Below are 24,309 nucleotides of genomic sequence, written 5' to 3' on the forward strand. Positions count from 1 at the left end.
TCACATTAGTATCAGTTTCACCCACATCTTTAAAAGAGCAGTAAGTGCTCTAAAGGGCACACTGATTTCAGTGCTGACTGACACCAAAGCTATGAGATAATAATTGCATTTTATACAATACAACTAGCATATATACAATGATTACACAGGTCTACAAAATAAATGTTTGGTTTTGTGCATGGGCTTTACTTAATATATACTGGTTATATATATATGTAAAGGACGATTACAAACAGGAAATATTTGCGGTCACCTATAGCGATTTGACTTTCTTTAATTACTTAATAATTTGTGTAGAATAGCGTTCTCATTATTAAAAATTATTTCACGATTTGCTTCAAGTGAACCTGCCCAAGCAACCGTCAGTGGATAGTTAAATTTAAACTAGTACTAAAGCATAATTTTAAAAGGAATAAAAAAAACAATTTTATTCATATGTATACATATATTTTATATTTAAATAAATAAAACAAATTCCTGTATTTTATTTCAGGAAAACACAAAAATTCTAGCAATGGCGACCTACAAAGTTTACTAAAGATTCAAATCTCTTGAGAGTGAACGGATAACAAAATGTAGCAGTTATAAACATATGTAAGACATACTGCATCAAAATCTTTCTAAATAAAAAAAGAGCTACAAAGTGAAAAATTTTACAAACTAAAGCCACCATAGTCAGCTGGGAGTAACAACAAACTACTAAAATGAAGCTTAGTAATGCAATAACACTACCCTGGATTTTTGGTTCGTTATTTGGCCTTTTAACTGTCACGGCCTGGCCTGAAATTCCGTCGAAAGGTAAGTTACGATAACAAATATGTTTTTATAATAAACGAAACGAATAAAAGGATTTTTAAATTTACATTTTATAATAATTATGTTTTAGTTTACTAAATATTTGAGTACCATATGTACCATAATCTCTAAAAAATCTAAATCTGCCAACAGCAACTTCTAGAAACTGAAACTTATTTTAATCAACTCTCAAAATTATTAAACAAAAAACAAATTTAGAAATGGAACAGAGATTTGCTGAGTTTAATAATTATAACATAATCATCACAAGCTTAATGATTTTACTAAATGCGTCTTTAACTTTCAACTCGCTTTTGAACTAAGACTCCTGTAAAAATGGCAATTTTTGTAAAAAACAGATTAAAATCTAACTTGCTGAAGCTAAACTAGAATGACGGTTCGTTGTGTTACTTAAAACTCCTAGACTCGCAAAGACTGGATAATCGAGAAGAGATTGTCTGGATGTTTCCACCTCACCCTATACAAATTTGACAACTTGCATCCAACAAGATAAGTTAGTCTTACCGCATGAGTTCTTATTGGGCAATATCCAGTAAGAACCGCTACGATTGCGGCAAGATGAGGTTTGTTAAAGGCAAGTAGCTCAGTAGATCTCCTGCGTTCAACTCTAGGCTGAAAAGATCATGCAGTCACAAAGGAGCGGGTCGGCGGCTAAGCGCATGCGAAGTTCATTGGATCAGTGCTAGAAGGCAAGATGCCAATGGAGATCCAACTCGGTTCAATTCCGATGTTAGTTCATCGGCTTTGCAGTTTACCAGCGATTCCGCTATGACCAGTCACCCAAACGAGTCTGATGATGAAGTTGCTTAATGCTATTTTTAGTGAGGATAGACATTCCTTTACTAGCTTTGTGCGCACAGTTAGTGAGCTTAGCGCTAGTATTGCCGCTCGGATGTCGAAATCAATGCTCACCTCCCTGAAAGAGGCTGCACTCCTTAGCAGAACGGCTTCGGCTGTCTTAATAGCCGCCACTTCTGCCTGAAAAATACTAAAGTGGTTCGGTAGCCCAAGGCTAAGTTTGACGGAGAGCTCCTTACAGAAAACTGACCCTCCAATCCCCGACCCATCTTTGAAAAGGCTCACTGCGCCTCTTCTTCAGCGACATTCCCATACATATCTCTAGTTGGTATATGAGCAGACCTTCAGAGGTAGTCTTTGTGAAGTTTACTGAGCGAAACTGCTTAGTTGTTTCAAAGTGCTACAACGCAAAGTGTCTGAAACAAAAATTATTTATTATATTTGAGGGGATATTGCTATTGTATCCGCATAAAATTTATAGTCTTGCGTACATAACATCTATGAAAGGAATTATTGATCAAGGCCTACAAAGCTCGTTCTATTTCTAGGCATACCACTTTTAGTGTGTTTCCAAGGTTCTGTTCATGACATTATTAAGGTCTGTTTAATTATACTATGCCGTCCAACAGTGACTGAGATATGGCAGGATGAGCAGATGGACCACGTGCTTGGCAAAAATGTGCGCGTCCATCCTACGAGTATTAACGTTATTATCGTTTTCGTTTGGCTTTCATGAGGCAAAGCAAACCAATGAACCAAGTATTAATTCATCGAACATGATTATTTATCATATTATAAAATTATCACAGCTAAATAAATTTTACTCTTTTTTAATTAACGTCAGCAATTTTGTGCTTTCATGGTGCTTTCAGGATTGACATACGCGCAATTCTATATACCTGCGTTTCACTATGTCTTGCAATATTTAGACATACTCGTACCTTACACCTTGTATTTTGTTATATAATATAATATTAAGTGCATGTGAGGAACGTAATATGTTTATAACTACAATGTCGTTATGCATATGAACTCACTGTTGCATAAGCAGCTCATCAATGGTTGCTATAGAAATTAATCAGCTGTGCTTGTTGCCGGACAAAGCGCTTATTGTGTCACTTTGAATGCCGAGCAAATTCTCTAATTAAATGCCGTCAAAGGACGCCTAGCTAGTACATAAGCCAATTATAGTTAAATAGTCGCGTATAGCAGTAGTCTTGAGTACAGCGAGTCTTAGTGGATGTCGACAAGTGGTATAAATTACATAGACTGGTATAATCAAATAGACATAAAATAGCAAACGGCAATACCACTTTAATGACATGTGCTCTCTTGTATTAAATTCAACATAATAACTGTGTTAATGAATTTACAAGTAGTTCTTTTATAAGAGAGCAGAATTTCAATGTACCGAAGTGGCGAATCGAAGAAAGCTAGCTTACAAATAACTTGTTTAATTGTTTATTCATACAAAGTACGCACTATAATAATAACTACGGGATTCATTTTAGTTGGCGTTCTATTATCACCGGGCAAGAGTTTACGAGTCAGTAAGCGATAAGGTTAGAGTATAAGAATTGAGACCGAAACTAACAATTGAATGTTACCACATTGTAGTAATATAACAAAGATTGCTTGCTATCAAGCAAAATTTATATCAAATAATATAAATCAAGTGGAAAATGCCTGATTGGAATTACGAAAAAATATAGGTCGCTCAGCATATCCTATTAAGATATATGTACATATGTATATATTTTCAATAGTTAATAGAAGGACAGAAAATCTCTAAATCGACCAATCTTAAGCATAATACGAGCATATGAATCATTCAATCGAAAATTTTTTTCATACCAAAATTTTTTTTTTTTGTGTTTTTTGAGGCAAAATATTAAACACGAATTTTTTATTTCGAATCAATATGAAAAATTTTGGATTATGAAATTTCAAAATGTACCTTTAAATATTTTTGTATACAAAGAAAAGTATTTCATTATAAAATTATTTATTACAATTTTTTCACAGATTTCCAATGAGATAAATGTGGAATTTTTTTAGAAACATAGGGTTCATTATTATAAACAATTTTTTTTCAAATTGGAACTTTTTTTATTCAGTTATTTTAATGAAAAATGTACATTAGGTGGGTCCAGAAAAAAATCGATTTCTTTTCGCTTGGTACTCTTAAAAATCGGTTCTTATAAACCTCTAAGAAAATTTCTCTAAGCACGAGCTCCTAATTGTAGGGTTCTCCGTCTTACAGTTTACCAGTTTTTTTTTATTATTTGATAGAAAAACTCATACCTCGCTTTCAACTACTCGAAAAATATCTCGTTTCAAGAATTTCATAGAAAATTGGATGCTCTACAAAATGACCTCTAACGACTTTTTTCGGAAACTTAACCGTTTAAAAGCTATTAACGGTTGAAGTTTGCATAAGTTTTACATAACAAATTTCTAGACTAAAGAATATCGGAAACTGACATATTACATATATGAGACTTTAAACGTTGTCAGATATTGGTCTTCGATGGTTGGATTTAAGGGAAGATACGAGTAATCGTGCCTGAATTACTGGGACCTCAAGAAGTAACGTGAGCAAAAGTTGCTCCGATTGCAGTAGATGCTAATGCAGGACCACTTGCCATGTTTATGGTATATTATATATTATGATATATGTTAAGACACAGAGCTGGCTTAAATTTAGGTAAGAATGATTTCTTTTGCAAACGGTTCCGCTGTGACCAACGTGTACCATATTTGATATTTAAGTGACATATAAAGCCGCACGGTTCCTAGAGGGTTGGTTGGTTGGATCTAGAGCTCCTGAATCTTGCTTGTACAAGGAAACATATTGGTACTGCGAAAGTTACACCAGTCGGCAAATTGTGTGGTGGGAATTTGTATTTTTATAATTACGGGCTAATTGAGGTTATTTTGCGACTCAGTATTTTAATCATGAGTATAAAGATATTTGAAGAGAAATATTATTTTTTATATCGTCGTATATAAGCACAGATATCAGATATTCTGTTTGGCAGTTTCGCTCAACACCCGGCTCATACAGGTCAATAGCATCTTTGATGGTACAATGATTTTTGAAATACAGAAAATTAATTAGAGAGTGGACACCCTCCTTCAAATGGTTTTGCATAATTTCTCTAATAGTTGAATTTTGAAGTTCTTGGTTCCAATTAAAGCTATGCTCGCCTTACATCTAGAAATGTCTATTGAGTTCCAATAAATGGAACCGCCACCTTCTGAAGATATTTTGCTACAGTGAAATTCTAAAATGATTAGATTAGATTAGATCTTTAGTAGTACAATAATTCATTCGGCATTATGTTTTCGATACTGTTTGTTATTCTTCCTAGCAGCAGATCAAAAGTGTTCCTTCGAGTGTCCACTCAGCACGAGTTTGTTTTGTTGATTAAAATGTTTCCTTATTTTCAAGGCAGCGTTATTTGTTAGCAAAAAGGAACAAAAACAATCTATACAACTCACTCGATCTTTTTTCTAAATTTTGTGGTAATTTATTATTATTTTTGATTGAATTACGAAATCTCATATAGGGAATTCATAATAATGCCAGTACCATAAAATATTACACCCACCTGCTATAAAATTTACACACGCTCAAGTTGTTGAATAATTCACGGCAAACAAAAGACGAATGCTTGAATAATAAATACTTTGCACAAACAAGCGGCGGGTTCAAGGCAACGGCGGGCAAGGAGCGAAAAATCGAATTTTAATTTTCGACGAAAAATAACAGCAAATTTATTATAATTGCCAGTTGGCAGTGTCAGGCAGCCAATCAGACCGGCAATATATATGTGTGTGTTGGTGGTGGTGGCGGTGGGACAAATACAAATTTCAAGTGTGCAATGTGTGAAAATTGGTAATTTTTCATTGTGGCAAAACATGCTGAGCCAACCAAACAAAACACAACAAAAACAAACAAGCAAAGAATACAAACATATGTACATGCATACATGCACCTACTAGGAAGGGACTAAAAGGTGTGTGTGTGCGTGTGTGTAAATGATATAAAAAAAGTTGAAAAGTTGTTTTTATAAAGCCAGTACATATGTATGCATGTGTGTATGTATACGTGCACTTGCGCTACAGGCATTCATTCGCGCTCACCAACACACATGCACATATGTACCTACAATACATAGTAGTGGAAACATATTGCACACTTCGCTGTCAGTGATAACGAAATAAATTATGTCAATATCAATAATTCAAATTTCCATGCCATAATTTATTCGTCACATTAAAGTAGGCAAAAAGCTATGTTGAAGAAATATTTATATTTTGACAATTAAAAAGAAATATATAAAATTAAATAAAATAATAGTCAGTTTGAATTGTTAGCAAGACATATAAAATAACTGTAAGAGATGTGCTTGGCTTGGTTTAAATGTGAGCATGCCATACAGTTCATTAATTATTTTCACATTTGTCTCCTGTCACAATATCGAATCCAGAATTCTATGGCTTGAAATACTTATATAGACATTCCTCTACCTTTGTGTGCTTCTGTTTGTAATAAGTGATCCAAGTAGATGTACTTTTATCAATAGCCTCTTTTTGACAGATCACGAGTGAATTGGGTCAAGCTGTCAAGCTATTTTTGTTTAGTACTGTTTGGCATTTTATCATGAACAGATTTACTCCTGAACAATGTTTACAAATCGTTTAACTTTATTACGAAAATTCACGTACTGTAAATAATGTATTTCGCGCGCTTCGCTCAACTTATGGTCAACATAGTCGGCCTACTGAGCGTACTATTCGCAACACCCTCACCCATTTTGAGACCCAACATTCATTACTAGATAATATTCGATCGAAGACCGTGGAAAGTCGAATCCACTTTGCTAAAATGCTCAGAATCTAACACAAAAAGCTTGTAGGCCGGTGATATAATCGGTCTATATTTCTTTAAAAATTATGCCGGTGTGAGCGTAACCGTCAATGGCGACCGTTATTTCGCCATTATAACCGACTATTTGCTTTCAACAAGTCGGCGCCATTTACCAAACATCACATCAATCAATGGATTTATTGAGAGAACACTTCGGTAAGCAGATAAAGAATGTTTTATCAAATAATAATAAAAATTCCCCATTAGATTTGAATTTTCGGTTTTTGGTTTCTTTATAAAAGTAGGGAACCCCGAAATGGACCACTCTTTATGTGTAAATACATATCCATAAAACTGAAGCAAACAACTTCTGTTGGCTGACCTTTTTGCCAATACCTTGAGAAACCAATTAAGCATCTAAAAATGTTAGTCAACTCCGAATCACTTCAAGGCTTTATGTTAAGGTATATATATGGTATAATGGTATATCATTTATACATACATTTTAAAGGATCTCCAACGTTTCTTTCTGCGTGTTAAAAACTTCGTGGCAAATTTAATACTGCCTGTTCACGTTATAAAAAATGAAAATTATTTTGATTTTGAACTTGAATTGCACTTCCCTAATGGCAACCAACTATACTTGAAATTCAGTACAGTGCTCGGGAAGTCTCACGGTGTAGTTGAAAGACAGTTCACGACAGTAGACCCCACCGATATTCTTCTCGGATACAAATCATGCTTGGTGAAGCACATTGCCACCAGCCATCTCAAGTATAAAACAATAATAAGCAAGCAGTAGCTAGCTCTGCAACACAATGATTGGAGTTCTCAGCGAAGAAGAGAAAGAGGCTTAGCTATGCTGTTGAACGAATTTTAGTATTTTGGTTTGGACTACAATACTGTTGGGAGTAGCTAATAAATTTCAGGAACCATATTTTTACAGAAGAATTTTTTCAGATTTGGAAAGCCTTAAAAAAAGCATTGTTAAGAGCGAAAAATATGCCTAAGATCATCTACAACAGATTGAGGGTAAGACTCGCCGGGAACTTAACGAGGTTAAAGACAAAATGAGGGAATTTGCGTGGTTTTTAGGCTATTCTATAACTAATAACTGCTCTAAAAATAAATTTCCAAATGTTTGGTAAATCAAAAAGAAATACAATTCCACACTATAAGGAAGCGAGCCGAATAAAGAGAGTGAGGAAAACTTTAAACAATTTCGCCTTTTCCAAAGCAATATCAATATCATTTCAAAGCAGTAAGAAGTGAGAAGGAACTGTTCTATAAAAGAAAGTAAACAATCAGACTTGGGGTGAAAACTTTTGGTGCTAAAATTTTTTTCGAAGAAGGTGTGGGAAGAGTTGTCGAAACAGTGGCGGTTACCAGGGGGTGTTTTCGAATTTCAACGCGCTCTTTAAGGGCTGGATAAAGCGAAATTCTACATTTATTTCTCGATAACATTCAATACCATTTAACTATAAACAATGAATCAATTCGCTTAAATGTTTGTACTTGGAAGAAAACAACAATATACAATTGCGACTTATAACTACAAAGTATCCGAGACTTCCATCTGTTGCTACAAAACTATCTTGTAAATACAGCAGTCATTTTTCAAAACTCCCACCCCTTTTCCGAAATCCTGGATCGGCTCCTGTGTCGAGCTCTGGTTCTAGGTATTGATATTTCAAAGTTCGAAACTCAAAGTAGATAAAGTATAAAATAGATAAACTATATAGTATATATATAAATGATCCTAATGACGCAGCTAATTCCTTAGTTTATGAGATATCGATCTGAAATTTTCCCTAAGAAGCTGCTTATTTTTCGAAACCGAGCACTATAGGATATAGCTGCCATACAAACTCATCGATCAAACGCAAGTTCTTTTATAGAAATCTTTTATAATTGACAAGATACATTCACAAAATTTGGTATAAATTATTGTCCAAGACAACGCTTTAATGATTGAACTAATTGTTCAGATCCTTCTACTGTAACACATGGCTGCTATACAAACGGAACGCCCAAAATCAAGATAAAGATTATTTTATATCCTTTTATGCTATAAATGTACCTGTGAAGGGTTTTTTAGCTTCGGCGTAGCTTTTAGTCTTCCTTAATGATCTCACGCTTCCAATAAGAGCAACATTCCAAAAACACATTAAACATCTGCATGTGAGCATATATTCAATCTTGAGTCAATGTATGGAAAAATATTGGCAATATTAATTTGTGTTGCAAGCAGACTCCCATTTAAATTATCATTTAGCAACAGACTTCGCAATCGGTAGCGAATAAATTAATGAAAATGTAAATAATAGTGTGTGTACGCGCAGCTACTTTGATAAGCATCTATATATTATCTCTGCACATACTGTATGTGAGTAAGCATACAAATTATGTTGCGTATACGCCTCGGTGCCACAACATGTACACACAGTGCCTGCCTTTGGCGCAAATTTATCTGCCATCACTATTACGTAACGATAAATTAATTGCATTGTTTAAGTGAAGAATTGGGGAAATTTTGTAAATTTTCAAACGCCCTCGAAACGACATTTTGGAAATCAGTGTTAATACACACACCCATATACATGGCGGTGCGTGTGGCAAAGTATTTTCATATAAATTCTCATTTTGCATTGCTGAAAGTGTGTGTGGTGCTGGAATGCTTGAGCTAATTTAAGCAGTCAGTGCACGAAAAAATGGAAACCATAAATTTGCGCGAGTTTAAATTTGCGTCAAATGAGTCACGACCGCAGCGCCACCGCAGGCAAACATATGTATCTACTCACTTATATGGGTGGCATGTTTTTATGCGCGTGTAAGTGCGGTTGACACTTTGCGGCTGCGAGTTCACACATTCCCTGCATACATGCGCATACCAATGCGATTTAATGCGCCCTGTAGAAAAGTTTGGTAAAAAAATATGTAAAAAAATTAATTAATAAAGCATAATCGGATGCAAGCTCTCAAAATTTTTTAAGTCTTTCACGATTGAAAGAAACTAACATAATCAGTATTATACTGGACAAATTTTTTCTTTGTCGATAAGGATCACTGACTTTATGTAGTCAGTCTAACGAATGCATAACCAGTTCTGTACAGACTTATATGGGATTGTTATAGAAATGCATAGTTATGGTACATTACTCTTCACAAATAAAGTAGTTTCCATACAAGAACTTGATTTTGAGAGTTCAGTTTGTATACAGCTTTATGATATAGTTGACCGATCTGAATAATTTCTTCGAAAATTGCAACATTGCCTTAGACAATAATTCATGACAAATTTCGTGAAGATATCTATTCAAATGAAAAAGTTTTCCATAGAAGCACTTGCTTCCGATCGTTCAGTTTGTGTGACAGCTATATACTATAGTAGTTCGATATCCGACAAAAAAAATGCTTCTTGGTGAGCAAAGTACGTGTGTAAAATTTTAGAACGATATCCAAAAGACTGAGGGACAAATTCGTCATGCTGATCGTATATACATATATACTTGTATTGTATGTTTTGTAGATTCTCCGACATTTCCTACTGGGGGTTACAAAGTTCGTGGCAAACTGAATATACCCTGTATCTGGCATATGAATGTTGTGGCTGCATAGGATTTTTGCGATGCATGCAATGAAAACGTTCTTCAAGAGCCTGTCTTCCATGATATTTCTAAATTTATCAGGTATGACAAATACAGCCAAAAGAGAGCCATCGGTTTGCAAGTGTAACGACGAGCTAATTGATCCAAGTTGTTTATTTCTGTTTTATACTTATTACAATAACACTTCTCTTTCTTCGGATCCAAAAGTCCTTCGGATAGCAGATAGCATCGCCTATTTTAATACGGCGACCCGTTTGCTTATATTTCTCAGAATCGGGCTTCTCGAGCCACAGTAATGCAGTTATCTGCACGAGGTCTGCCAGTTGCTGGCGGTGCGGTTGACCAAAGCTTACCAACCTTCAAACTGCATGATGTAGTGGAACTCGATAAACGTGGTTCTTTGTTCACATCGACGGCCTTAAACACTTCGGGGACAGCAACAAGGCCTTCATGTACACATATATTATAAGGTCTGCATTAAATCTTTACGTCGCTTTCATTAAAATATTTGTAAACCCATATTAACCTGAACCTGGAGAATCTTGCTCCTGTGGAAGTGAAAGGATTTTTGTCTAATCAAATGATTGTACGGTGTGAAATCAAAATGTTGTACCTACTTTTATATGCAAAAACTCTGCACAGACCTGGCTGTACTTTCTAGGTTTTACACATAAACCAGACTAGACAGCTGTATGTTAAAGTTAACCAAATACAAGTTACACTAATTTAATCTTGTACAAAAAGAGAAGAAAAAAAATATACTCACATTATGCGCTTCTTTAAATCTTATTAGCGACATAATAACCGGTTAATTAGTGCGTAACAACTATTTTAAAATTATGCTTCTTTCGAATTCGACAAAATATAATCAAATTCAGATAGAAATGTTCACTATTCATTTACTTAAATACAAGTACAGATTTTACTTTTAAAATCACTTAAAAGGCATAAGAGAAATTTATTTTCGGCAGAAATTTAAGCATCCATCCTCATATATTTATTCTTTCACTTGATCACAAGTGGGTCAATTGATAAGATCTACGAATTAGTCAAATTAGCAATTTTGAGATTTCAGAGTCATCAACTTGAAAATAAAAAGAATTTGAAAATAATGAGGCTTCTGATATTTAATGTATTTATAGCTTAAATAAGAGTGTTAGAAACAGAGGTCTGACAGTTTTACCTCGCTACTTTTCGCAGCGCGCTTTACAGAAAAGTACATTAGTTTATGCATCATGAGGGAATATTTTTTTACAAGTACAATGAAAGTATGGCGTAACGTTGTGTAATCTTGTCTCTATCATTTCAGTAGCTTAGTTGTCTGCACATATTATAATATTTAGATGATTACCAATAAATTAAAACACATTCAAAAAAATGACGAAGAGCGTTTTCGCAATCGCCTATGATAGTAAGAATCCCAAAGATGACTAAATTTACTAATTTCCTACATGGTATTTAGTATGTGTTGAAAGCGTTGTTCGAATTTCAATTTTAGTTACTGAAGAATAGTTAATAGTATCTTTACGCTATAAATGTGTACTGCATAGTTGTATAACTGTTTCTAGTGATTCTGTTCTGTTTTCTGTGATTTTTCAAGCCAGTGTAAGTTTCCTTATACTAAAATATTTCACTTGATATTAAGACACATATTTAACAATTTAATTCGAAGTGGTTACTGGAGCGTGTAAGTTCAAAAGCTAATCAGGCTAATCACTCAATACTCAATACTATGCGCTCACGATAAATAAAGGGGTTCTTGGCACCATTACCAACTGCATGAAGTTACTTCGTCATTACATTTGTTAGGGTGCTTGGCCATAGCGGAGTTCCTGGCTTGCAAGCAAGAGCACTCTTGTGTCAAGGGAACGAATCGTACCACCGATGTCTTCATGCGATTTAAAGCTGAGCGACTGAGTCTCGCGTGAGTTCAATGGACGGTAGTCAAGAACCGGCACTCACCTGGCTTAGATATTCTTCTGGCCCAGAGTAGAACGCAAACGGTTCATTGAACATGGTGCTTTAACAGGGCACTGTCCAAAGTTGGCTTGAGAAAGTAGAGGTAAAAATATTTAGACACTTACTTTTCGAAGATTTTTTCTAGATTGTTTGACGACGGATGAAGTAGAAATATTTGGTCTCTTCGACTACCCACTTTCGCTTTAGTTTGAAATGTCTACTTTCCCTACACCACGAATATTGGTTAGAATCGATATAAGCCGCTTTAACAAATTTCCTATAAAAGCCGTTGCAGGGATCAGCCTCGAAAATTTACTTACATTATACTAAGCCAGGATATAGTGATCTGGCTCAGACAGGGAAAAACTTTAGTAGCCTGGACTTTAGTAGTTTGGGTGGCCTGGAGAGAGTCCGGGAGGTATAGAAATTTTTTTATAAAAAGTGGCATAAACCTCTTTGCTTATACAACAACGCTGGAAGAGTTTCCGTTTGCAAAAATATTATCAAAAGCAAATGGCTACATATCCACTAAGTTCGCGGCAACAAGGGCCATATCATATGTGGTAAACACACTTTTTCGCTTTTACCACTCACATGAGTTTGTGACTGGACGAGTACATACTTAGTAATACATTTCAATTACTAATGACCCGTATAATTTTTAATTTTCACAAATTAACAAGCAAGAGTTTCGTACTTCGTCGTCAGCCATGCGCACTTTTCCTTAATTATTATCAAAGCAGAAATTGCTTCAAGAAGCATGGTAAATAGTCTGTATCCAGCTAGAGACTGCCGGTGCCTAGTAAATATTATGTAGCCAGGTGAAACCAAAAGGCAGCCAACAACTAAAAGGCGAGACAAAGCACCATAAAGAGAGAATAAACTAAAGTAAAAAAGTCGTGGTGGGGCGCAAATGACAAGCGCAGTAGCTAAAGAGTGCGTAGAGTGGGTGTAGGCTATAGCCAGAGGGTATCTAAATAAAAATTTCCGGAGTTTTCACCGCTATTTTTACTTTACCTACCCCCCCGGTATTTGTATAGGCACCTCCACTATGACCTCTCGCACCATTACATATTTTTCATCGTTTTGTTTCGTTTTTTTTTAGGTTTGACTCGCTGGCTGTGTCGCTTTGTCATGTTTTGTGCTCGTTTTCACACCATTTTCTTGGCCCATTTTCACAACGCCGCTGCCACACATGCAACGCTGCTTGCCTCTGGCCATGCTATTCGCTTAACGTTTTCCGAGTACTTCAGCAAAGTAGCAACAATAATAAAAAAAAACCAGTAGGAAAAAACTATGTTGCTTGGCTGGAGCGAATGAAAGCAGCAGGTGAAATTGTAAAATTGTTGTTGGGTGTGCGACCGTAACTTATTGTTGAGTTGATGTTTTGCCGGCGAGTCTTATTGCTGTTGTTGGTGTGTAATATGGCACCCATAAACTTTTCTTCAAGTTCCCTTGTTAGCATTATTAATGCTGATGGTATTATACTACTTGTTGTTATTGTACTCGTAGTTTCTGTTGTCGTCCTTGCTATTTGCTGCTGCTCGTTGCAATCGCAGTCGCTTTTGGTGACGTTCTCTGGTGACACCGTTGCTTTCAGGTGCACCATTGTTTACTCTCGTTTTTTGCTCTTGTCACTTGTTTCTCAGCTGCATATTTTGATGTGCTTTTTTGGTTTTGCGATTCTTTTGTTCTTCGTTTGTTTATTTTTTATTACATTACGTATTGTGCTGGGTCGCAGGGGCACTACTTTTTACTGTTTTGTTGTTGTTGTCGTCTTATTGTATATTTATTTTGATGTTATTTTCTTTTTGTGGTTATTTTTAGATCTTACCGGCGCTGTATTGTTGCTGTGTTCGTTAACATTGTTTATCCTTGTTTGTTTAAAAGTTTTTGGAACGCATGTTCTTCATATTTTTTAATCTCATTTTGCTGTTCTTGTCTGTATATATTTTTGTAGTATTTCCCATGACACTTTAAAATCATTGCCGTTCTTAGTTACTCTGGGCGACAGCAAGCACAACTTTCGCCCTTATCCTTGTTCCACTCACATCTGTTACTTAAAGTGATTTACCGTATTTAGTTGGGTGCGTATATAACCATTCTCACAAAATTTTTAATTCTACTTGCTTGAATTCTGCTGCGAGCTTCCTTATGTAGGTAGCAAATGTAACCAGAGTATAGAAGTTGCAGTTTTAAAATAACTTTGGATTATTTTATTTTTAAACTTACTGTTAATTGTCAGTTAAGCTTTTTTCTAAATTGTTCCTTAATAGTAATCACTACACTAATCTATAGTGGTTTTGTAACTCTAGATATATGTAGATCGATTTTGGATATTTTTGTTTTCACAATTCATGACACTATCAATGGTTTTGTAAGATTCTACTTCCTATATTTCCACTTTACATTACAAAAATCAATTAATATGAAACAAAAAAGCAGTTGTCTTTATAATGTCAGTTTTGTTTTGAAGGATACATTAAACTAAATAGAGACTATAGAGAAATAGACTATCGTCGAAAAAATATTTTATAATAAAATCTTTTTAAGAGCATTTATTTTACAACTCTACACTTGGTAATCTCTTTTTAAGAAGCAGTAGTAATCTGCCATCATATTATGGTCTACGTTGATACATTTCTTCTACTACTTTCAGATCCTGGTAGAATACCCACTCTGTTATTTGTTATAATTCCCAAAATTATTCGAAATATGTATATGCAGATGATTACGAAGATATACTTTTTTGCACATTTTCCGAATGATTTTTAACATATTGTCAGTAAAGCGTTGCAAATTAGCTGGTAAAACTTGCGTCTGCCAACCAGGCACACTCCGCTGGATGTACACCAAATTGGGTGTGAAGGGTTTCCTTTGCAGCAATTCAGAAACAACTGACGAAAGTACAGAGCTTACCATATGTTGCCATCACTGGTGTCATATGCACATGGCCAACCGCAGCACTAGAGATGGTTCTAGACTTCCCTATGGAAAGGCGGCACTTCAGGCGATCTCGTCCGTTAAAACCAAATCAACAAACCGAATTGCTTGCATATCAGGGATATCAGTCAAAGTGCAAGATATCTCATAATGTAGAATAATCAGATTGATTTGAAAGTAGATATATAGAACCGATGGAATCAAAATTGACCTGAACTGATAAAAAAAACTACATTTTCAAGTATTTTAATACAATAAGCTCCTGAGCCAAAACAAGCAAATAAATGGTTTATATAATTTTCCATACACTTAACCTCGACTGGATGACCTTTCGTGCATTCCGCTTTTGGTTCATTTTTGGAGCGCCATTCGCTAGATTGTTAGACAGTTTCGACGTTATATTCATAAATCCGCGTCTTGTCACCAGTAATGATGCGTTTGATGAATGTAGGTTCTTTAACTACTTTGTCAAATGGCTCTTTTACGACCTCTATTCGGCGTCGTTTTTGCAAAAGATACAAACCTTTTGGTGTAGCCTTGACACGCTGCATACCCAAAACATTAACCACAATGTATTGAGTCAATCCATAAGAGACGTTACAACATATTTTGCATATAAGTGCAAACGATCCAACCCAGACAGTGTGAAATACATTTACATGACTACAACACAGTTGCAAAGAAGGCCTACACTACATGAGTGATTTCAGCGCCAATCAAGAAGCAACTATTGCAAGTACATAAATATGGTATAAAAGCGAGTGTAAAAGAAACATGAAATTTACATTTGCGCATTTTTCTCATAACAGCAGAGTAGTTTAAATATATTCACAAAGCCGATTTTTATTAACAACATCCTGCCGCTTCCACTTTGTGGCTTCCTGCCGTTCAACGCAATCTTATGATGGCATACACCGAATTTGTTTTGTACTTGTGTCGGTGGTCGTCTGTGCGGCCTTTTGTTTGCGTCGCAATGAAAGTTAAAATTATTCGACCTTAGGCGAAACGTTGCAAAGCTAAAGACAATCATAATAGAAATAATAGAAACCATTTAAGTAAATGCAACAATGCAGACAGAAATTTACTTATTACAATTTTTTTTTTTAGCATTTTTTGTTATTTTTGCAAGTATTTTGTAGAATTTTTTGGATTTCGTATTACTGTCGAAAATCATAATACTTAAAAGCACTCAGCCATATTATTTCGCAACATACTTATGTGAATGTGTGTGTGTGTGTTATATTTATTACTGTTATTGTTTACTGCCAACAAAGCATGCAGATGCCATTTAGTTTGGTTGTTCTATTAGACATTTAACTGTACTGTTCGCATTTCGGCAGCTCGCATTCAAAAAAGTATACAAACATACCATATTCATGCATATATACTACTTGTACAAATATTATATATATTACTAAGTTTTGTCCGATATCTCAAAATATATTTACATTGCTTTCAAGATAAAGGAATTAAGTTCGTATTTGTTACTTAAAAAATAAAAACAAAATAAGATAGAAAAGTTCCATTTGGTTTATTAAAAAAGCAAAATAAATAATTTATTCTCATTTTAAATAAAAATAAAAATTATGCAGATAGAAAAACGCACATTTTCATTCTCTATGTATATTTAGATATGACTACTGACAGCCAATACGATTTGTCGACTTATATTTCCAGAATACTTATTTCACATTCACGTTCCTAAATTTTTAAAATAAACCTAGAATTACATGACTCATTATTTTGAGAGCGGATTAACACAATTCAAAGTAATTTCGCTTCAATTCTTGCTTTCTCCAATCTTTATTGAAAATGGTTTATGAATTAAAAAAATAAATAAGAAGTAATTAAAACCTAAAGTCTTTTTTTACATGTTCTGTGAAAATTTGGCATAGTAGTGTACGACTATGTGTTTCTTATAACATCAGAAAGTAGAGTTTTCAATAAACATAAACCCTGCTGATTTTAAAAAAATCTTATATATATTTTGATGTGAACATTTTTGACTGAAAATTGGGTTTTTTTGGATTCTAAGTCGAAATAAAGGTTTCTGATTAATATTTTAAATATAAAAAATATCAGTGTATTTTGATCAGAAATGTTCGCAGAAGTGTTTTTTTTTTGTAAAAGATAAAAATAAAAAAACACCCAAAACTTTGTATTTTTCATTTAAATTTTGAGGATATATGAAAAAGGTATTAATACAAAGTTGTAGATCTATTAATTACCTACAACCTTGAGATATAACTATTTATATAGAACTCATAGTTTTGCTGTAAATTTGAGATAAATCGTTTTAAACCTTAAACATTTAACTACGAACATAGGGAGGCCTTTCTCTCCCGACCTCAAATCGCCCGTAAATTGTTTTTGCTTTCATTGTTGTTATTTTATCGTTCGTTTCCAATGGGTTTCATTCTACTATAATATTTTTGGCTTTTAAAATTACTATACCCTGGTCTAATTGGTACGCATAGCAATATATCTTACCAGTTAATCACTTATAACAACTTGTGAATATCAGTTTTTAAGTTTTCTTTCTGTAATGTTTACAATTATTATAAAAAAAAGCCATTTCAATAATGTTATATTCAGAACTTAATTGTATCGATTGTACATCACATTAAATAAAAATCTTTCGAATTTCCGAAACAATTTGTGTGTTTTTCCTTGAAAAATAAAACCATATCACCCTTATTGGAAAACCCTTTACAAGCATAGACAATAAAATATTTCGTTTACTCTAGGAACATTTTCTAACATTTACTGCTTCCAGGAATTACAGCCAACCAGCTCTATGAAGTCATAGCATTTATTAAATACTGTCTATAAAGAATCCACAACTAAACACATTTAAGTTTACTTTTCATATAAGTACTTAACGATCTTATAGGTACGGTTACCAGGTATAAATTGATTTCAGTATCATTAGTTTTGTCAGCGCCAATTGACACAATGCTTATCGGATCGCTATAATTTCGTTCGTTCGTTTGTGTTCGAATATCTTGAAAAATCTCTTGACCGGTTATAATATTTCGAATTTCAAAGAAGCCTTGAAATGCAAATATGTTTTGAAGCATTCTTTGCCACAGCTCATTGCCTGAAAGAGGTTATTTAGCAGCGGTAACGTCTTAAATGCATAAAATACACTGGTCTACAGTAGTTTTGTTACCCTAGATATACGATTGATTTTGGATATATTTATCGAATTTCAAGGCACTATAAATTCTTTTTTGAGATTTGCTTACGTTTATTTCCAAATATTTTTTTCCATTTTACATTCTAAAAGTCATAAAATATAAAATAAATTAACAGATGTATTTATAATGTCAGTTTTGTTTAAGGATAAATCGTAGTAAACAGGAAAAGTTATGTTTTAAATACATATATGATACAATACAATAAAATGCATTTCATAATTTTCCATTTGACAATATCCTTTTGAGAATCATAAGTAAACTGTCATCCTATGACGATCTCATCAACCTTGATACCTATCTTCCCTCACTTTTGGATATTGGTGGATACGCTCTCTCTGTTCCTTACTATAATTTCTTATATTAATCGCAAATTTATCCATTTGATTGCGAAGATAACCAATTTTTGATAACTGAAATTGATCTTTGTGGTTTAGATTTCCATATTATAGTTCTTGAAAATATTGATTGACTTGTGCATATGTATACTCCATTCCAAAATTCAGAAGAGTCTTTTGACGAATTTTATTCATCATCGATATTGTTTGTGGTGATTTGGGGCATTTAGTGTGTTCTTTGTTCCAGTATAAAAATTTCAAAATTTTTAAATCAATCATTCCATTTGCAAAGCTAGTCCATAAGTTATGTACTTAATCTCATAAAAAAAATATTTGAGAACACTATTTTTATGAGTTTTAGCCAGATATAATGTCATGGTAAGATTTATTCCTGATAGATAAATGGAAATTTCTGTAAAAATCTGCCAATAGAGTCAATAATATCAAACCTTCCAAAATGAATACGGTATTTTTGTTTTCTTTTATTTTATTTCCGACTTAATTCGCTTTTAGCACTTATCGTATAAGCCTGACAGAAAAATGTTATAAACCGTTGAAATTGTTCTAAAATTAATAATGAAATTAAAAATAAGCTCAATATCGAGCTTCGAAGCCAAATATTTCAATCTTTGAGGCTGACTTCGAAAAACGGGCAAGCCACTTGTGTACTTATGACCTGATCTCTTGCATAAAAAAATTTTGTTTGTTTAATACCCAGAAAAAAAGTCCTTTTCACCGTATAATGTAATAAGGAGAAGTTCAGCTGATAGCCATCAAAACCTGAGAGCACCTACAGGTATGTTCGAATATGTTCAATCACTCCAATCGAAAATTTACTAAAATAAATTATAGCACATACTCACCTCCAATCGATATAGTCGCAGTATACCTATTATTAATGACACCCTGATTGGATAATGATATGGTAATGTTCCTTTTATCAATGCTACCAAGCCTTGTTTTTAGATATTAGACAAGTTCTACCACTGTGAGTGGCTCTAATGACATATTATTGTCAATATGACATCCAAAAGTTGTTATTATATTGAATATATTTAAAACAAGTAAGGAAGGGCTAAGTTCGGATATAACCGAACATTTTATACTCTCGCAAAGTCAAATGGTATACTCGTTTGAGATTTCTTTGTGGATTGACTGATATTTTCGGTAGAAGGTCAACTATAGGCACTGGGGTCCACATATTTAGTACTTAGGGGTTTGAACAGTTTTGGTTCGATTTAGACAATTTTTGGCCACAAGGTGGCATACTGATAATTGCATTATTCACGCAAAGTTTTACCCCGATATAATCATTGTTACCTGATTTGCATAGTGGAAAGTGAAAGAATCAGATGGAATTGAAAATGGTGTTACATGGGAAGTAAGCGTGGTTGTAGTCCGATTTCGCCCATTTTCGCACTATGACATAGAAACATGAAAAGAACGTTACGCACCGAATTTGGTTGAAATCGGTTAAGCAGATCTCAAGATATGGGTTTTCACCTAAAAGTGGGCTGTGCCACGCCCACTGTCTAATTTTGAACGCGGTTCCTATAAAGTCATCTTATACCATCTCAGAGATAAAATTTAATGTCTCTGGCGTGTTTAGTGCTTGATTTATCGCGCTTTTAGTAGTTTTTAACAGTACCGTTATATGGGGAGTGGGCGGAGTTGCCACCCGATTTCAACTATTTTCACACCGTCAATAGAAGTGCTAAAAACATTTGCTTCCAGTGAATTTTGTTATTATAGCATTAGCGGTTTAGGAGATATGCACGTTAAACCTATTAGAGGCGGGACCACGCCCACTTTTTAAAAAAAAATTTTAACTGCAGATGCCCCTCCCCATCCTGTGTACCAAATAACAGTCTTGTATCTTATTGCGGAGCTTAGTTATGGCAAGTTATTTGTTTTTGATTAATGGCGTTTTGTGGGCGTGGCAGTGGTCCGATTACGCCCATCTGCAATACCAACCGTCTCACAGTACCATGAAACATGTCTACCAAGTTTCAAAAAGATATCTCAATTTTTACTCAAGTTAGAGCTTGCACGGACGGACGGACAGACGGACGGACAGACGGACGGACGGACAGACAGTCACCCGGATTTCAACTCGTCTCTTCATCCTGATCATTTATATATATATAACCCTATATCTAACTCGATTAGTTTTAGGTGATACAAACAACCGTTAGGTGAACAAAACTATTATACTCTGTAGCAACAAGTTGCGAGAGTATAATAAGTATAGAATTGAAGCTGAAGGTATATATTTTGCATATTTTTTTATTAATTTTATTGAATAAAGATAATAATTTCTTAAACAGGGCATATGGTGTGGACGCTATTAGAAACAAAGGGAATATTGAAATGCCATCATGTGGAGAGAAGTATTTTTTAAAAGTATATTCAAGTTTCCACAGTTCTCTTTCAGTGCTGCCAGTCGCTTTGATCAGTTGGTGTATGGTGTCCTATTTGCTATTCTCCAAGGCTTGGCAAATCGAAAATTGTAGACGAAAAGTCCTAAATTAGCGAAAGGCAACTTTATCATATAAATTTCAATAATCCTAATAAACACATGTTTGCAGTGAAGGATAGAGGGGGGTCGGGGTGATCGGTGACAATGCCTCTCATGCCCGGAGTTCTTAGGGGAGACTGGTGCACTTCCACAATGTTTTGCAGTTTTTTTTTTCTTCAACAATTCACTACAATCAACCCCGGGTTCCGGTTTTCTCGCTACGGCACTGAATATTTGCCTTTTCCTCCTTACATTTTATTGACTCCGACTGCACTAAACTCCTACCTTTATCATTGGTAGTCGCACCCCAGCTTTGCCGAGCTAATGAGTTTACACTTGACATTTCATGTTATTTTTATCTAATTGCTTGCTCAATTCTTTGTTTATTAATGTCCTTTTCAACTTACCGCTTGTTCGCTGACACATTTATCCAGCCAGCTGGACAGTTTTCACTAATTTCGTTGATTTCGATTATACTCTTGATTTCATGGCGGCGCTCACCCAATACCGGAGACTTTCCGTCAGTGCCTTTTGTTCGTCCGTTCTTTGTAGACAGTGTCACCGTTTCTGTTTGCAGCATGATAAATTGTCATAGTCTGTTTACATTGCCGATTAGGCCAAGTGACCATGGGCACACCGCGGCGTGTAATAACGGTATTAAAAGTCAGTATTCATTTGAAACTAGATTGAGCATACAACCCAAAAAGGCCAAGTTCAAATAAACTGAAATAAAGTTGTAAAAGTTAAATAAATATGAGCGCTCCACCTGCGCGTCGTGTTTGGAAACTTTATTTGACTGCCATTTTTATAACATTGTTGTACAAATTTGAGTGCTCGCAATGACCACTTTACTTTCAAAGTTAAAAATACTATATCACTTCATAAAGGCCATACAAATTACACCCCTACTGTGTCAAAAAAAAAAAAAACAACAATAACAAAAAACGAAAAAAAAATGGCGCTGCATCACAAATAGAAAGTTTTCCAATCTTTTTGTTTTGTTTACATTGTTGCCTCCGTCATCACAGGTATGCACATAATTATTCACCACAAATTACTTCCAGCCATTTAAACTTGTCCGGTTGTTGTGCGTCAGAACTTTGTCGTGGTCGGTTGGGGGGAAGTCACAAAGTTAAAGCAATTATGTGTTGCCGTGTGGACAGCATCGTCAAATGCCCAGTAGTGCGACTGGTGACAACCAAATTTAACGGAGTATATACACATATATGCGTAGCTATACAACACCCTCTTGTTCTAAATTAAAATGAGCAAATATTAAATGTTTGTAATTTGTAACAAATAATGCAAATTGAGGTGCATGCGGGGTCTGCCTGTGTGTTGTTGTTGGTCCTAAATTAAGGGTCAGAAGACAATAAGATACCCAGTGATGAGATAAAAAATTGCGCGCACGTAAGTTTTTATTTAAATATCAGTTACATATAACTTACTAACCCAACAAAATTGTGTTACGCAACGAGATTCCGTCACGCTTGCAGAAAAGATAGCGCAACGAAAGCTGCTATATAGACATTTTCAGCATTTTTTTCTCTATCAAACATATGATTTAAAGCAAAAAATTTAGCAAGTTGCCACCCGTTTAAAATGTTAAAGTCGGAAAAATGTATCATATAAAAAGAGCTGCTATGCACAACAAGCTAGAGAGCTTTACAAAATATTATGGTCGAAAATATTTTCAAGAAGTGTTGCCACCTGTAACGTAAAAACTAAACACACTGCCGCATAATTTAAAGAACAAATTCAATATTTGCGTAAAATGAAAGGTGTTGGGGAAGGCTCTGATCTATATGCAAAGATTTACTTTCAGTGGGATCAGTAGTTTATTTAAGTTATTTCCAATTATCACAAGACATTATTTTCATGGCTAAAAGGCGATTATCGCAGTAATAAAACACGTCTTTAGTAATTTAGATTTGAAATATTCTTAATAGGTATCGCCTTTATTGAATGAAAGTTTTACTTCCCGCGCATATATCGTCGACTACAATTTTTTCGTTCTCGACACAAATGCATTGGAGTATTCCTGGGATGCATTTTTTGAATTACCGCTAACTCCACTTAGTGTAAGAGGACCTCATATAGACAATGAGATGTCAATATCGAACTTTTAATATGATTTATATTTTCGGATAAGATTTTGTTTTACATCAATAACTTAATGTTTTTGTAAGGTGTAAGATAGTACTTCCCAGCGGAAAGCTTCCCTTCTTCGGGAACAAATTTTTCAAATTCGTCAAGTACGAAGCCTATTCAATTGAAACAAACAAACAAATCTTTCCTCTTAATAATATAAGTATAACATAGATATGAACAATAACTGAAAATTACTTTATAGTATGTGATGAAACTCAACTTTGACGACAGCTGAGCTAAATATTTTATATAAATGCTCTCATTGATGTATCCTTGACATGCAAGCAAGTGCGAAAATAAAAAGCAATTACTTTCTTCAAATCTAGAAGAAGAAAATACAAGTGCTCACCTACAGTATACGTTAGTTGATCTTCCGATACTTCCAGTAGTAAATTGACAATATAAAGTTTTGTCAATGGAATACCAGGCCTGCTTCATCCTGTGGATATTAAGACTCTTTGAATTTAATTCATCTTAAATTGCCGCTAAACTAGAATGACTTTTACCGTACCAGTTATTTTCGAATACTGAGTATTGTAGCCCTAAAAACAGTTGACTGTACGAGATCTTTTTTTTTTCTGGTGCTAAATCGATGATGAACATAATTTGTTTCGCTTCTTCGATGTTGTCGTTGTTAAGAGATGTTTGAACGCCTTACATCAAAAGCTCTGTTTGATCTCGACATTTACTCTATGCTTAATATAATAGATCACGTCAGCGCTTGTCTTCTACCTCAACAACGTTGCCAATTTAGTTGGAAAAACAATATCTAAAGCAAATATTTATTTTTCAAAGAGAAACCGCCAAATCACTTGCTACCGTTCTGAGTTATTGTATAAGTTAGTCTCCGTTTAAAAATGTGAAATTTGTAAGTAGTTTTAAAAAAAATATTATCTTTGAAAAAGAGAAAATTATATATCTGTTGGTTGGCTAACCATATTTTTCATCCCAGAACCTCTTCTTGCTAAACAGTTCAGAATAAATTGTAACCGTGCAATAGTAGGCTGTTGACCAACGCTGCCCGAGCTTACTTGAGCCCAATCCGTACACTAATAACTGCATAACTTTGGAGATCCGATCCGCTCTAGATTGATAATATTTCGAG

At 34.5% G+C, this 24,309-nt stretch overlaps 1 protein-coding gene across 1 annotated transcript in view; it reads left to right on the forward strand.

Moving 5' to 3' along the window:
* The first annotated feature begins 499 nt into the window (after positions 1–499).
* The window catches only part of DIP-kappa (Dpr-interacting protein kappa), a 173,175-nt gene continuing 149,365 nt past the window's right edge, over positions 500–24,309 (forward strand). The window contains exon 1 of the mRNA XM_070106893.1: positions 500–798. Coding sequence (XP_069962994.1) covers positions 705–798 — 94 coding nt within the window. The 5' untranslated portion in view covers positions 500–704. The remainder of the gene's footprint in view (positions 799–24,309) is intronic.

Source organism: Bactrocera oleae, chromosome 3, assembly GCF_042242935.1.
Source record: "Bactrocera oleae isolate idBacOlea1 chromosome 3, idBacOlea1, whole genome shotgun sequence".
In the NCBI taxonomy this organism is placed as follows: domain Eukaryota; kingdom Metazoa; phylum Arthropoda; class Insecta; order Diptera; family Tephritidae; genus Bactrocera; species Bactrocera oleae.